At 36.6% G+C, this 16,444-nt stretch overlaps 1 protein-coding gene across 2 annotated transcripts in view; it reads right to left on the bottom strand.

Moving 5' to 3' along the window:
• Nucleotides 1–16,444, bottom strand: part of ctnnd2a (catenin (cadherin-associated protein), delta 2a) — a 171,657-nt gene that overhangs the window by 38,495 nt on the left and 116,718 nt on the right. For both annotated transcript variants that reach the window (XM_079488368.1, XM_079488367.1), the window contains exons 10-11: nt 10,278–10,491; nt 2,025–2,208 (exon numbers count right to left, since the gene is read on the bottom strand). In XM_079488368.1, the coding sequence (XP_079344494.1) occupies nt 2,025–2,208; nt 10,278–10,491 (398 nt within the window). The remainder of the gene's footprint in view (nt 1–2,024; nt 2,209–10,277; nt 10,492–16,444) is intronic.

Below are 16,444 nucleotides of genomic sequence, written 5' to 3'. Positions count from 1 at the left end.
GCTTGACTGATTTTCAATGGCTTGCTCGAGTGTTCCTGCCTCCAAGGGAGTGAAAAAAACTTTCAGAAAAACATCTTCCAATGTGAATTGAAATATTTAATATCAGACATTGGGAGAACTTACCAACATGATTGTGGCCTTCAGCGATAACAGTACATGTAAAACACCTCAACAAAACATTGTATTTATACCAATACACAGATTATTACACAACTCTCTGAAATTCTCTATTCCGCATTCTTGATAACTTCACAAACACAACCTTGATCTTTAAGCGATAATTGACTTGCCGGAATCTTATGCAGATTAGTTATTTAGAAATAGTGCTGTTTACCGATTAATCGCGATTAATCGCATCCAGAACAAAAGATTGTGTTTACGTAGGTCTGTGCATATTCATTTTTTACCACCTTTTTTAAATACAAAACTAATATGCACAGAGATATATTATTAAGTGAAACAAACTTTTATTCCATATGCGATTGAACGTGATTAATCGTTGAACAGACCTATTTAGAAACAATACAAATGAAATATTAAACTGTTTATATTTTTTATCAGTGTGAGCCTCTGTTCGCATACAGTACATCTAAGTGTGCTGACAAAAGATTTGATAAAAGATATATCCCTTTGAACCTGCTTAGCGAATGCAGACATACAATTCATGTCAGCAAGTGAAGAAGTTTTCCAAGTACTGTTTAAAAAAGGCTTCATTCCTTTAGGATATCATGAAAGGGAATCTGGAAAAGCAAATAAATGTGCAGGTTCTTCACACGGCGGCGAGTTTAATGCAGTTTAGTGCCGTGCTGTTGCTATGGATACGAGAATAAAGCCTTACTTGAGAGTGATATTCGGCTCAAGAGAATCAACACTTGCAGTTATTTTTCAACCAACTCCACGCAACGAGAAGCCATGTATAAATCATAACACGCCAGATTTGCACACCACGTAAACATCATTATGGTTTGTTGCATAAATCATGAATCAGAGACTTTGTGTTGCCTTCCTTCACAGAGCAGAGACAAGAATGATACGGTAAATCTTTACTCACCGTGACAAAACCATACGGGTTTATAATGACTCAGTTTTTACCTGCAGGCGAACTAGAGTTTCGAATGAACAAAACCGCAGTAGCGAGGGAAACTGTCTGTCAGGCTTGTTTTTCCATCATTTCAGATGGAACGGGAAGGAAGCGTGTAAAAATGACAGAACTCGGAGTTTATTACAGTTCGCCGTTCATCAAAGGAACGGTTTTCTCTGCGGTCCAGTGCAGCTCTGAATGAACCTTTTATGTCTTCGCTATAGCTCCATTAGAAACATACATTTACCAGTTTATTGACCAAATAAATGATCTTGTATAATTTCATAATAGCATTGTCAATTTAATATGCTCTCTACTCTTACAAAGATTATCACTAAATTCTAAAAGTCTTTTAAACCCAAAATGATGTGGACCAAACAGACTCACAAAGTATCGCAACGAATGGCTGTATTTTTAATCCTGCTACCAGCTGCCATAGATACCATTGCAATACGCACATTTTCTGAAATATTCCTATTCATATAAAGTTAGGTTTTTTTGCGCACACAGGTGCCATATGCTATGTAGTTCTAGCTTTTATATGTGAAATGGCTTTTTGTGAACGAAGTCTTAATGAAGACGCTGAATGAAGATTATCCCCTGTGCATACATAGTGAAAAACATATGTAAAATCAGCACACGCAGACATTCTCAAAACATTAATCATTTAAAAAATGGTGAAAATAAAAAGAAATGATAGCTGGGGAGAGGAATGAATAACTGGAGAGGAATCACTGGAGACCCAATGAAGTCACTGAAGTGCGGTAAAGAATTAGACACAAATCTGTGTAGCTCAACTTGAGTCATCCATATTTAGGTTAGAAAGCATTCCACCAGGAACGTTGCTATGAGTAAACATGATCCTTTCTGTTCAAAAGAGCAAAGAAAATGATATTTTCATGCAACTTTAAGAACAGCACGAGCCTGTTGTGCACAAACTAACCTCAGGCAGCCTGTGGCGTTTCGAAGGACTTGGGAAGTGTGCATTTGCAGTTTGCGGTCCTCCTGGTGTGGAGAGACGTCCCAGGTGGAATGGGGTATAATCACTGTGTTGGTCAACACTGCTAGAGCGTCCTGGATTATAGGCATCTTCAGAGCATCACACGATGATAGGTTCCACAACACACCTAGACGGGAAAACAGATTATACAGTATTTACCATGTAAATTAAGGCACAGCTGGGGAGAAGACATCCACTCCGTGAGGGCATGTGTACTGCCAGGGTAAAAATATAGAGAAGAACCAGTTATAGATTAACAAAATGGAAAAATACTCATTGCGTGCTGCTGCTGGAAAGAAAGTCCCGTCAATCAGTTTATTGACATAACTTTAATGAAAATTACCCATGGTTTTACTATAGTAAATATGGTATTTATAGTAAAACTATGGTAAACACAAATTTACTATTATACTATTTACTACGGTAACTATATTAAACTAATATTTGTAGTAAAAGTATGGTAATCAATACACCAAAGAACTATGGTTACTAAACTTTTACTCAAATTAAACCATGTTTCATTTTGAATAGGTATGGCTAGTGCTCGTATTGTTTGTTACATTTGCATTAGATGGACTAACTAATACAAGCGCTTGTTTAGCCTTATTTAGTCTACTGAAAAGTGGAAAACACAAAAAATGTTGTCAGATTTTATTGATTTCAAATATGATATTTTGGTTCTTTCTCATTCAAGTAAATAGGAATCCTTGCAAGAAAACAGCTGCACGGGAGGACTGCTTAAATGTACATCAAGTGCACTGACTTGCTTTATAGGAACTGTGGTACAGTGCACGAAACAAATGTTTCGATCATTACTCTGTCTGAGAAGTTAAAAAATTCACACAACGTTGTTGATTCTGTGGTTGAGTTGCCTGAGTTTGACGTCCCGCACGGGTTCAGAGACCCGAAGAAATGTAGAGCTGAACACCTGAGAGGGAAAAATGAAATAAAAGAAATAGATCCTGCAGTCCCGCATTACAATGACGGTGTAACACCAAAAGTTATCCCTACAAAAAGCAAACCGTGTTAACGAAAACTTGTGCACAATAAATGACTAGATGCGTTCACACAAAACAAGAACTTTATTGAAAAGCATACTTCTTTAGGTTATATTAAATAAGACGCTTTTAAAATAACAAGTACAAAATCAAACTCAATTCCTCGGCTAAAACGAATCACCCTAAATAACAATGGTAACTTTTCAGACTATTATAAACATGCCCAGACTAAATTAAATTAGACGAATATCGTCGGCTCCATGCAGCGGTTCTCTGTTATCCTTATCTGTTCAGCCATTAGAGATTTGTCAAAGTCATTCTTGCAGAAACATCATATTTGCCCGAGACAGTAATTTGATTAACAAACAGAAACCAAATAACAGAGAAGGCGGCAGAATCATTAGCATTTTAATTTTTTGTTTAGCAAAGGTTAATGACAAAGTAAGAGACAAATGAAACACTTTCATGTCTCATATTCATATGTTTTCTAAAATAAGCAGTTCAAAGAAAGCTATGGTAGAGTGTTTGTCACAGGGCAGACCCGGCTGGTTGTTATGACGAACTGGGTATTGGTGACCGTCTGATGTTTTTTTTACTTCAAACAACGAGAAGAGCCACTGCTGGTTTGGAGATTCACTTTGGTGGCTGTTGAAACCATGTGCGTGATTAGAATTTCAAGGATGCTAATTTGCGTCTCTTCCTTCAGACCCCAAAGACAAATTTTATCAAATTTAAATAAGAATGAATAATACAATTAACATAAATTAAACATCTCATGAAAGCTAATGTCACAAAAGTAAGCATCAACATGGTTAAAAGCTTCATCTGTTTGTATGAAACAATTAACACACACAGTCAACATACATAGAAAATCACATACAAACCTACAAGAAACTTTGAGATCTATTTAATAACCAAATCAAACTTAAAGGGACAGTTCACCCCAAAGTAAAGATTCTGTTGTTATTTACTCACCGTCAAGTTACTCATCGCAAATCTGTATACGTTTCTTTGTTCTGATGAACACACCACACACCATTGACTAGAACTACAATGGTAGTCAAAAGTGCCCCAGAGTTTTTGTTTTCCTACATATTTAAAAATGTAAATACAAAAAAAGGTAAAGAGTGCTACACGGGCAAACAAAGAAATGTACAACAAACAAAGAAATGTACAAAGCAATTTCCCTACGATGGTAGTCAATGCTGGCCAAGGTTGCAATGGTTACAAGCATTCTTCCAAATATCTTTCTACGTGGTCATCATAACAAAGAAATGTATAGTAAATGAAGATTTTTTTGTGGAAATGATACCTTGAAGCCATGTTTATCACAGAATGACCAAAACCAAATTCAAAATACAACAGTAGCGCTTTGCATTCACTAACTCATTCAAACTATCCCGGCCCATGACGTCAGCTATACAACTATCAAAAACAAGAAACTCTTAAAGGTTGTGGAAGGTCACCTTAGTGAGGTCAATGCTAAAACATCCTGCAAATGAGAACTAACCAATTTAGCCATGCTAACGTGGTGCTAATTGTCCCAATCTAAAAATCATCAATATCCCACCCGAGAGAGCTCACTGTCAGGAGTGCTAATTTATTCTGACAGATGCTATATCAGAAAGCGTTGCATCCGAGTCAACGGTAAACCGCAAAAATATTGTGATGCCTGAAAGCTGAGAAACGTGCGTTTCCCAACCAAACCAGAAACACCCAAACACAACAATTACTTTTTGATTAGACAAACGCATACAAGCATGCGTTCAGGCATTATTTTACCGTTCCTCTGTTTATCAGGTTCACTGGTTCTGAATATGAATAACTCTCTCCATCACTGAAACGCAATATCTAATTAGCCAAAATATGTAATAAACTAACAAGGAAGGAGTGGATGTGCGAATGACTTTCAATTCTTACTGTGAAATCCAGCACATTTGCGTAAAAACAAATCATGTGAAAGTATTGGCTACAGCAAATCAAGAAAACAAGAAGTATAAAAGTATAAAAACAATGTTACAGGAAGTGAAAATGTAATCTTTCTGTCGGACACAGTTCCATGTCAAAAAGTCCACATGGCCCTAAAAACCCCAATTATGTCGCTCTGGACAAAAGTGTCGGCTAAATAAAAAGGTAGCCTGAAAATAAATGCATGATAAAATAACAAACACTAAGATAACATCATTCTCATTCACGTTTGTACAGATGACAATGTGTTTCACCTATGGGTGTTATTTCAGACTCATTTAAGCTGACAATTAAAGGTGCTGTAAGCCATTTGTAGGAAGCATTATACTGCATTTATCTATTATCTTACACATACTGCATCACTTAAATAGGTGCTGTGAGATATGGCACTTGGTTTTTGTGATGTCACAGTATACTGGATAAGATCACTCCATTAAACCACACTACTTCACTGCATTTCATTTCATTAAAAAATAATTACCACGGTAAACATATTTAACGAATCATATACATTACATCAACTTGTGAATTTTGTCTGCTTGATTTTATGGGAAAATATTCAGATATACGTATACACATATGTGACCCTGTTCATGCTAAAGTTTCAAACGCCTAGTTATGAGGTTAGGAGCATCAAAATGAGAATATGCAATGGTAATCGCTGTAAGTGACAGATTATATTTTGAAATACAGTATTAACATGTAAATTATGTGTACAAAACATTTTATTGACAATTTATTATGATGCACAAAAATAACCATTGACTGGTATAATGGTATCAATGGTATATTTTCGCAGATCTTCACATTTTTATTTTATGTAGAATGAAATGCACATTTGTATTTAAATAGAATGCATCAGGATTTTTTATCTTCTGCGAGAAAAGCCAGAAACAGTGCTTATATAAAAAACATCTCTTTTAGTATATGGGTAAAAGTTTGTCTTAATCTGACGTCCTGCTACAGTTTGTTGATTCAACAGCCTCACGGGGTGCTGCTTCCGCTGGTAATATGTACATCTTTCTGATGAAAGGCACTCTTTATCACTCAGCATTGTGACAAACATTTGAATTATCTGAAGTCAATAGAGGACAAAGTCTAATGATGGAAACTATCAAACCCATAGACATTTTAGCCAACCTGAAGCAAAACTCAGAAATAGCCATGCTAAATCTTTCCTTCCATTCTTGCCTTATCTGGAAACTACGCACATCACTTTTTAGAGTCAGTATGAAGAGGTAGCGCCGTTGATGACGTTGACCTTGCAGCTTTTTGCTCTTTCACTCACAAACACACAGTCATCATCTGTAGGCCCTTAATTCCACAGTCGGGGACATCATCTAGGGCTGATTACAGGTGAAAGGGGTTCAGTGTGATTGTTCACATCCCATCTGAGCAGCACGTCTTCTGTGTGAGCAGTGATGGGTAGCATAAGGAAATGAATTATTTTGGCTGATTCCGAGTCCACTTAAAGCTGAATTTTGTGATTTTTGTTTTTGTTTAAAACAGTTAAAATCAGTTACTGCATAAGTACATAAATGTTCAAAATGGTCTCCTTACCCTACTCCAATTTGCAAAGCTAAGCTCATTGACGGTTTCATCGGATGCACGGCCTGGCCGAAGTTTACTTCCAGTCTGTGTTTGGTTATAATAAAAATCAATTTTACATTTAATTTATTTTAATATTAATTCATACTAATATGTATTGCATATTGTATTTAATTACTTTCAAACTACTCAACAGTTACTGATTCTTGGCGGAGGTCTACAGGAAGTTAAGTTTGGGCCACATTACGTTTGTTTATGTTGTTGCTGCTGAAAGTGTCTTTAATAATAATTTATTTAAAGGTGAGCAGTCAGGTGCGAATTACGTCAGTTTGACATTGTTTGACTTCAAAGGATAAACAAAGTAACGGGTCATTTCATGCAGTTTCCAGTTTTAATTAATCACACAAAAAACATGAATATGCACAGATTTGCTTAAATACAGTACGCTTAAATGTATGATATTTTCTACTGTACACACTGTATTCTCAGGGGTGAGATACACACCATCATATAGCTGTCACTCCTTTTTGTATCCTTGTCTTACTCAATGACTTTCACTTTCTTAAGACTTTAAACACAGCAGGACAGAATAATAGCCATGATTGCTGAACTGAGAGGGTATCTAATCAGAGACGGCTTCTCATGAGAGAACTAGAGAGAGAAAGAGTGGAAAGCTCACCGCAAGGACATAACTGCCGTCATTGGTGACATTGACCAACATGAAATCTCATGGCAGGGGTACGCAGGACTATATTTAGACTTAGGCCTTTATTTAAGGGTTAAAGGGTTTCTCAAACCAACTTTACTTTACAAACAAACTCACGAACAACATTTTACTTTCAACTGCTTGTTTAAGCTATTAATGTTGCTCATACCTGTATTTAGTTTAAAACTTTAGGTCTGTAGTGAATTCAGATCCCTAACTTGTTCCTCAATGTTTGCTGTGGAAAGTGCTATGGAAGTAAAATGAACCATATTAAATATCATATTTTGTATGATGTACTGTATGATTACTTTCGTAATTTTAGTTTTTCTTCTGAATAAAACCATAGTAACCTCGCTCCACCCAATCATAGTTTTACCATGGTATTTGTAGTAAAACCACGGTCATACAAATGGTAGTCAACCTGCCAAAAAACATGGTTACTACACTTTTACTACAGTAAAAGCATCTTTTTCTTACAGAAGTAGCAGCTACTTCCTTTCGCCGGGACAATAGACTTCATCGTGGATACAGTATAAAGCTCACAAATAATGCAACATGGGCACCAATCTCTTAGATGCAAATTCATTCACATTTGAGTTATTACTCACAAGGGAACACATTTTTAATAACGTTTTTTTTAAAGCAACAAGATTTTCCTATAGAAATAAATGATGCTACCCTAGGTGTTGGTGGGAGTTGCCAAGGTGTTGCTATGGGGTTCTAGGCAGTTGCTCTAAGTGTACAATAATAAAATAAAATTTTTCTATCGTTTCTTGTATTCTGAACTTCTAGTTTTACAATGTATTTCTGTAAAGCTGCTTTGCACCCCTGCAAAACTCTGAAAATCACAATAGAAATAAATTTCAGTTGAATTAACCCAAGCGAAACAGCAGCAGCAGCAGCAGCAGCAGCAGCAGCAGCAGCAGCAGGCAAAAACCAGTCACTGAGATGAGTGGAATTAAACTAACTAAACAAGAATCATCCCTTATTTCAGCATACGATATCACTGATTAGTGAAACTCAAACCTCTCTCGCTGCCAAAGGAATCAGACAGCATCTCAGGGGACATTCTGTTGTCTGGGTGTCTTGCTAGCTTTCTGTTCATGTACACCAATATTCCATCTGTTCTTCACAGTCATGTGATTCGTAAAGGAGCCTAGCACTTCTTTTAAGAAATCTATATGTCAAAAGGGGCTGTACTCTTCATTCTGTGTGTGGATAAATGATAAAAGGTAAGTCGGGGTTGTAGAGCATCGCAATCGTTCACTAATAAAACATTTAAATGCTATACATCGGGTTCATAACTGGTGATAACATTGAAAACGAAAACATTTAACAAAATGTGGCTCCAAATGTATGTTCTTATATCATATTTAGAAAAAGTTCAATTATATATTCCCTATTGTAAACAACTTCAACGCTCACGTCCTTCTCTAAGAAAATGCCTGCACAAACCTCAACGGCGTTCAAAGGAGAGCAGAAGTTGCCAGCAGATAAGCAGCTGACCATCAGGGAAGGGTGGCTCCTGGCATCTGCTCCATCTGACTCCTGCATTCTGCATGAAGTGCTTATTTCTACAGCGTCGATCGGGCAGGCAAAACATGACTGGGATTCACTGCTTAGCTTGAGAATCCTCTGGGCAGCCAGAAGCCTTCAGGCTTCCAGCTCGTAGATTAATTTGTGACAGGAAGTCTCTTTAACTGCCCTGTTCGCTCTGCTTTTAATTTATATGTTAATCTGAATTCAAGGGATTTCCAACATGGCTCCGTTCTAAAGTGTATCCGTTCTGGCGCGCAAACAATTTGGAAACATGTTTGGGAATGGAAAGCCTAAGGGGATGAATTGTTTTGGGCATGTACATTTTTTTGGTGACATGCATTCTTCAATTTACTAACTCGAAAGGTACATTTAAAAAAAGCAGACAAATATGGGCATTTTGAAATAATTACTAAATGGAAGATACAGTAAATGTTACAGTATGTAGATGATTTCACTTGCATTGATATAAACAAATAAATAACCCTCATGCTGCTGTCACGTATCCGTCTGTGTTTCCCCTGTTTGATGTGGACTTTAAATTTGCACTTTGTTGTTTCCTGTCCCATGTTGTAGTCCTTTGTAGTCCTTTTGTTTATTGGTTCCCCTTGATTGGTTTCCCAGGTGTGTCCCATTGGTTTCCTTGTTAGATCCCTCCTTAGTTAAATGTATTTAAACCCCAGTTGTTCAGTTACATGTTAGATTGTGATCTATGTCTCGTCGTGGTTTCTTTGTTACTTCCTTTTGTTCTTAATTAAATCACACTGCCCTTACATCCGCTTTTCAGCCTGGCTTTCATAATCATTACAGCTGCGTTCACACCAAACGCAAAGTAAGCGGTTTGCGAGAGTAAATTAAGTCAAAGATACAAATAAATGCGAACTCGTGCCAGACGATAAAAATGATGAGAACTGGGTGCTGCAATTGCCGCGCTTCTTCTGCGCAAGTTAAAAGTACGAAATTTGCACAAAGAGCTCATTGACGCGCGATGTTTTTCACGCCACTCGTGCAAAAAAACAAACTATTCCTGCAAGTTATAAAGAGCATGCTTCACGTAAGGTGTGAACACAGCAAGTACACATACGGTATCCCCTTAAAGGCATACTCGCAATAGAATGAATTAACAACACACTGTTTCTTTGTAACTTTGTTTTATGATATTAAATGTTAAGCTGCGTTTGGATCCACTGCGTTGCCTGCTTTATTTACCTTACGTTACAATGTCATTTTAAATATATCATCAGACAAGCAAGTTCAAGGTCTCTTTTCCAATAATTAAAATCAAATGTCACTGCGGCTGGATTGAACTTGTTTAGATGTCCACATTACTCATTGTGTTTGAATGAGACTGAAGCTGGTGATTAATTCACATACAGATGAAGAGGCTTGACGAATAGAGTTTGCGAGAAAAGTTTAATTTAAGAAGTTATGAGTTCTTACCTGTAACTAGTTCTTTGACCTCCACGTCCGAGGTCTTCCGGAGCAGGCGTACCAGTGCAGGGATGCCTCCGCAGTTCTTGAGAGTGATTTTATTATCATCGTTGGCCTTTCCGTACACAAGATTCCTCAGGGCACCGCAAGCACTTCTGTGTACCTCAGCCATCCTGTGATCCAACAGGTCCACCAATAGCTGAATGCCACCTTGCCTCCGTATCTGAGAGAAACAGAGAACAAGTTGGCATTACCAACCATCATTTATGCAAGCTATGATATGCAAGATTTCTTTACATTTTTTATTACCTTTGGCAATATGTATTCAATGATATAGTGTCATATTCAATTTCATTTATATAGAGCAATTTTGCAGTGTAGCAAAGCAGCTTTACATACAATGGTTACTGTAGTAAATAAAAATCAATAAATAAATACACACAATATATGGCATTAAATACATTTAACAGAATTCAATTAAAGTACACTAATTTATTAAAAGTATGCATACTACCTGCGATGCAAAGAAAGAAATAAGCTTTTGCAAAACATTGTAATGTTGCTATTAAATTCAATTAAATTTTTCCTCCAATTAATGCCTAAATTAAATTGAGTTTTTGTTGTTTTTAATAATTCTACTGAAATTATACGATACAAAAGAGCTTACTGTTGCTCCAAGAGATCATTTGGAGGATAAATGAAATGAACAAACAGAAAGCATTGAATCCATAACCAGTGTATTAAAAAAAATCAATACTAAATAGAGCTGGAGAATAAATCTCGCTTCAGATGGCTAAATAGACTGAGGGGTGTGAGTAAACCTCTATAAACAGAGCTTTTCATTTCTAACAGAAGTCAAGAAACGTTTATTAGAGAATCTGAGGCCGCACTACAATAAGCCACATGTTACTGTAAGAACATCATCTCACTTCTTTCTGAAGATGGTGGAAAGCAATGGTTTATACCTGCTCTTTTTATATCTACACAAACAGATTTTTTCTTTTTCTTTCTAGGATAAAGTTTGGCAGCTCATACATTGGTCATTTACAGTACAAACAATGCACTGATGATCAAAGATGTTCAAGTGTGAAAAAAAATCCCACCAGTGTCAATATGCAGATTCATGAAGTGATTGCGCTGTGAATTTTCTAGTTCCTGTCCTACTGCCAATTTGCATTTCCCGCTCCATCAGTTTCAGACGAGTGCAGCGTGTAGAAGAAGAGCCAAGCCTGGCAGATGCGCTTCAGAATAATACGTCACTACAGATCAACGCCTTCGCTTCACATCGACATTCGATTCAGTGGAGATTACATCAACCTGTTTCTTTGTCCACATCTAAGAGCAAAATTCAACTTGATGATTTCCCATTAGGATGGGCTGATTTCTGTGAGTATTATTTCAGGCGAGAAACATCTTGTACCTGGGGGCCACCAGCAAGATGGGTTTGTTCATCGCCGGCCAGCTGAGCAGTTAAAAAAGTTTTCGTTAATGTAACTGTTAATGAGTTTTGAGGTTACTGACGGATGTAAAGAGCAACTTTTCCTCGTGCCTTGTGCACTGCCCTGTTTATGTTCGGCAGACTAATGATGCCTGAGATTACAGAATTTCACGTTAAAAAAATAAATAACAAATAATATTTGTTAACAAATAACAAAATGATCTGAATCATCAAATATAGTAAAGATAGTAGTATTTCTAGTGCATAAATTCAATATCCCTCTGTTTTTGATTTGCAGCATATTCACAACATGAATATTCAAAGACCACCTGACAAGTAAACAAAAGCTCATCCCGAGAGGACGACAGACGTCACAACACAAAAGCGACTCCCGCATTGAGATTCTCACTTCAGTACACAAAACAACACAACATTATATAAAGGAAGTAACATTAATTATTGTGATCACAGGCTGTTTGAAGGCAACAGATGTTTGCAAGTGAGAACACAACGCAGGAAAAGGACCCCCGTGAATGTCGACTGGGAATTCTTCAGTCAAATTTAACTATACGAAGGCATCAGGGAACACTGAGCGGAATATAAAATAGTGCAGGTTTTGCATCTTTGTGCCCTCTAAGAAGTTCATTCAGTGGTAACTGTATCGTCCCGAAGCAGAGTCACCACTATACTCAATTAGAGGCTTGACTGGGCCGAACGGAAGTCCCTACGCCTCGACCCTACAGCGTACGTGCAAATAGATATTGACGGATTCGATTTCCCACCCAAAAGGGCTGATAAAGCTGAACTTTAGCCAGAGTATGGCAGAATAGTAACAGACTCGGGAGCTCCGCTGGAGCCAGCTGCTATAAAAAGTGGCCGGATGAAGCTGAAAAAGCATTTGGCTAGTAGTCTGCAGAAAACACTGAGCTGATAAGTATTCTTCCCACCTCCGGTGCGCGGGAGATACCGGTCTGTCATCTGATAGGCTATAGCAGCGTTTGTGTCTGTCAGTGTGAAGTTCATTTACATTTTTTCTGTTGCATGTCAACATATGCGCCTAACGCCTGTAATACTGAATTTTAGGGCTGGGAATCGATTCAATTAAAGGAATCGACTCCTCTTTAAGAGCCTTCATAAGCACAAGCCCACTGAAGTCAACTAAATCACATTAGTTTCTTGTCTAAAACAGTACAGAATTCAGATAAAACAGATGGATGAAGTCTAGAGCTGTGGAATGACACAGAATAGTCTGCATCAATAAAAGCAAAAGCTTTGTTTGCACACACAATGCAGATTTAATTACATATCAATTTAACAAGTCATATAAGTACGTTTGCTTTTTCGGACGGAAAGCACAGTCTCACAATATATTTGCTTGTACGTCTGTTTAAAGCTGTTAAAGCTGGACATAACTTTCAACACCTGTCTGCACTGCTTACTTTTATCAGTAATATTAATATGCACAGTATTCTTACATATTTTTAACACAAGTTACTGATTATCGATCTGTCCATCTATATTTCTCAAGTATTTTATTTAAACTGCGGAATAACTTTAAAAATAGTAATTTGACATGTGCTTTATTTTTGAAAACATCTAATAAATTAGATTATTAATGACATTGTCAATGATCTATTGGAATTGCAGGACAAGATCAAAATATTTGATTATGCTTTTTGTTATAGAAACAACAAACAATTAAAAAGTGTGAAAAGGGACAGCTTAGAAAACTGAATTGCATAAAAAATGTGTATATTGCATTAAGTCTGTAGTTAAACAGGGAATAGAGCAGGAATCGAGCTAGGAAACCAGCTAGATATCGATTCTTGGAATCGATTCTTTCGATTCCCAAACCAGCAATTGGAATCGTAATGGACTCGACCAACAGCCCTACTTAGTTCACTTCAAAATGTGTCCCCCTTGACATACCGTAGTAGGAATACAAATTTACTATGGAAAGTGAATGGGGGCAAATGTTAAAGTGAACTACTCCTTTAAAGTCAGAGTTCACCCAAAGATAAAGATGTTGGGTAACACTTTATAATAAGGTGCTATTAGTTAACATTAGTAAATACATTTGCGAACATTAGCTAACAATGAACATTTTCAAGTTTTTTTCTGCATTTATTAATCCTTGTCAATGTTAGTTCATGTCAATACAGTTATTCATGTTAGTTCATGGTGCATTAACCATGTTAACAGTGACAATATTTTAATCATGTATTAGTAAATGCTGAAATTAACATGAATTAACATTAATAAGCGCTGTAGAAATGTTATTCGTTGTTAGTTTATTTTAAGTAATGTATTAACTAATTGTTAACAAATAGCACCTTATTGTAAAGTGTTACCAAATTTTGTCTTCATTTACTCGCCCTCTTGTTATTTCAAACCTGTATGACTTTCTTTCTTCAGCAGAACAAAAAAAGAAGAGATTTTGAAGAATGTCATAAAGGTTTAAGATGACAAGAGGGGGAGTAAATGAAGACACACATTTTAGGGTGAACTATCATTTTAATGAAGGCTACTATACTTTACTACAACACAAAACTGGTCAAATATTTCTGGCAACTGAAATCGAATGAAATAGCAGCATGCATTTTATTTTAACAAAAGTAGAAATGTTGCCTCAGCAATAAAATAAAATACATTTAGATTAGAGATGCGCCGTTATATCAGTTTATAATTGGTATCAGCATCAGCAGATATCACTCCGAATAATCGGCTATCAGTATCGGTGGATACGTTTAATATCAGGGCATCTCTAGTCTATGCACTAAAATGATTAACTGAAGAAGTGAAAAAAATGAAACTTAACTGAAAAGGAAATATTTAAGCAATACAAAAAATATATATAAAAATGTTAATGAATTCTTTTTGATTCATTTTCATATGATAAATACGCCCAAATTAAAATGTAGGCTATAATAAATCTTTCGTCAGTCATGCAGGTACATTTTCTAAGCAGAAAATGAATAAAGTTAAAATAAGTTTCAGATTTGTACTTTTTCACTTCAGAGATACTACAACCCTTCTGTGACGGAACAGTCTGTTGCCTGACTGGTAAAGACTTAACAATATACAGTAAGAAAGCCAGCAACAGCCTCAGAAGCCCTGTGCTGCAGACCGCTGTCATTCTTCAATATCTGCTCTACAGTATGAAAGCGCTTATATATTCATATGTTGGGGAAAATGAATGGCAGGGGTGAAATAACTTGTTCAGGGCTTCAGCACCATCTGCTGCAGCACTGTCACATATAATTAACTCTACTTTACTACCAACCAACCAGCCACACATGCACACACTCATGCACTTACGCACTCACGCACGCACACACACACACACACACACACACACACACACGAACAGCTACTGAAATATCATTTAGAGAAGCAAGAAGTGTAACAGTGGATTGTTAAAGGTACAAAGTTATCTCCCATAACTCATCTGTTGCTCTTGGCCTTTTTAGTGACGCAACATTTGTGTCAAAAGGAATCTGGGTGTTAGACAAACAGTGTGACCGTGTCTGGCTTGGATAGTCTTATGCAACAGAACAGACATCTAAAAAAGGTGACATGACTTTTGAAGCAGATAATAGGGTAAAAGCTTTGCAAAGGAAAGCTGTATATAACCTGACTGTAAATACATCTCTATGCACCTGATGTACGTCATCCATATGGTGTATACTTCAGCTTGTTACAAAATACATGATTAAATTAATAAGTAAAATCAATAATACTTACAGTAAGTATCATAAAGGTATAATAAAGGTTTTTAAAAGGCTTTTCACAGATCAAGGTCGTAAACAATAAATACTGAAATGTTTGACCTTTACAGTAATATCTAGTTTAATGAAATAAGAAGGACAGGCTCCGGTTTATGTCCAGCAGAGCAAGCAGTACACAGAGTATAGTTGAATATATAGCATCTTGTAAATACAATACATACAATAAAAGTAAAGGTACAACCTGAAATTCCAAGTTTGTTTTGGTGTCCAGTGAAACTGATGAGACTCAGGTTTCATTTCTTCTGAACAGATGTGACATTTTTTCAAAAGGAGAGAAACGCTGGTTCGAAGGGGAGCTCATTGCAGGCTAAACTAATTTGGGTCTCCTGGTTTGTTTTTTCATTAAAAATCATTTAAAGTTTGTCGGCGAGCTTATCTCCCCCTCTGTCGCTGTTTTGTTCCCGCAGATTTATTCTGCAAATTTAATTTCCCCATCCTCCAAGCCTCTCTTAAGCCTCTGGGATACAATTACGAAGTTGCTGTGTGGAGAATAGCTGTCAATAGGCTGCTATTGCGTGTATTGTTTGGCTGTACTATTAGTTCTTAATTACTGCGATGCAAAGCCACTCTTATAATTATGAAAACTCGCTGCTGGAAAATCTACCATCAGAGACCTGGCATCAAATTTCAATAAAGGAACAAAACTATCTGTTGACAGTATGTACAAGAATTAATTCCACCAAACAACATGTATCAATAAAAAAATCTTTCAGTATAAGAGATTTCCAGGGTAGCACAGTAAGAAATGTGCATTCTGAATCCGTGACAGTTCGTCTGCAAGATGCATAAATACGATATGGAAGATATATACTTTATACATTATATAATGTATATAGAGTTTACCATACCACAAAAAAAAACAGTATCGAAGCTCAATGGCATGCTAACCAAAGTCTTTAAAAATTGACATCTGACTTATTTTTTCCTAGCCCTATTTTTTATTATAAAAA

Source organism: Barbatula barbatula (genome assembly GCF_947034865.1).
Source record: "Barbatula barbatula genome assembly, chromosome: 23".
In the NCBI taxonomy this organism is placed as follows: Eukaryota; Metazoa; Chordata; class Actinopteri; order Cypriniformes; family Nemacheilidae; genus Barbatula; species Barbatula barbatula.
Note: the sequence above shows the minus strand (reverse complement) of the source record. Positions and strands in the feature narration are given on the sequence as shown.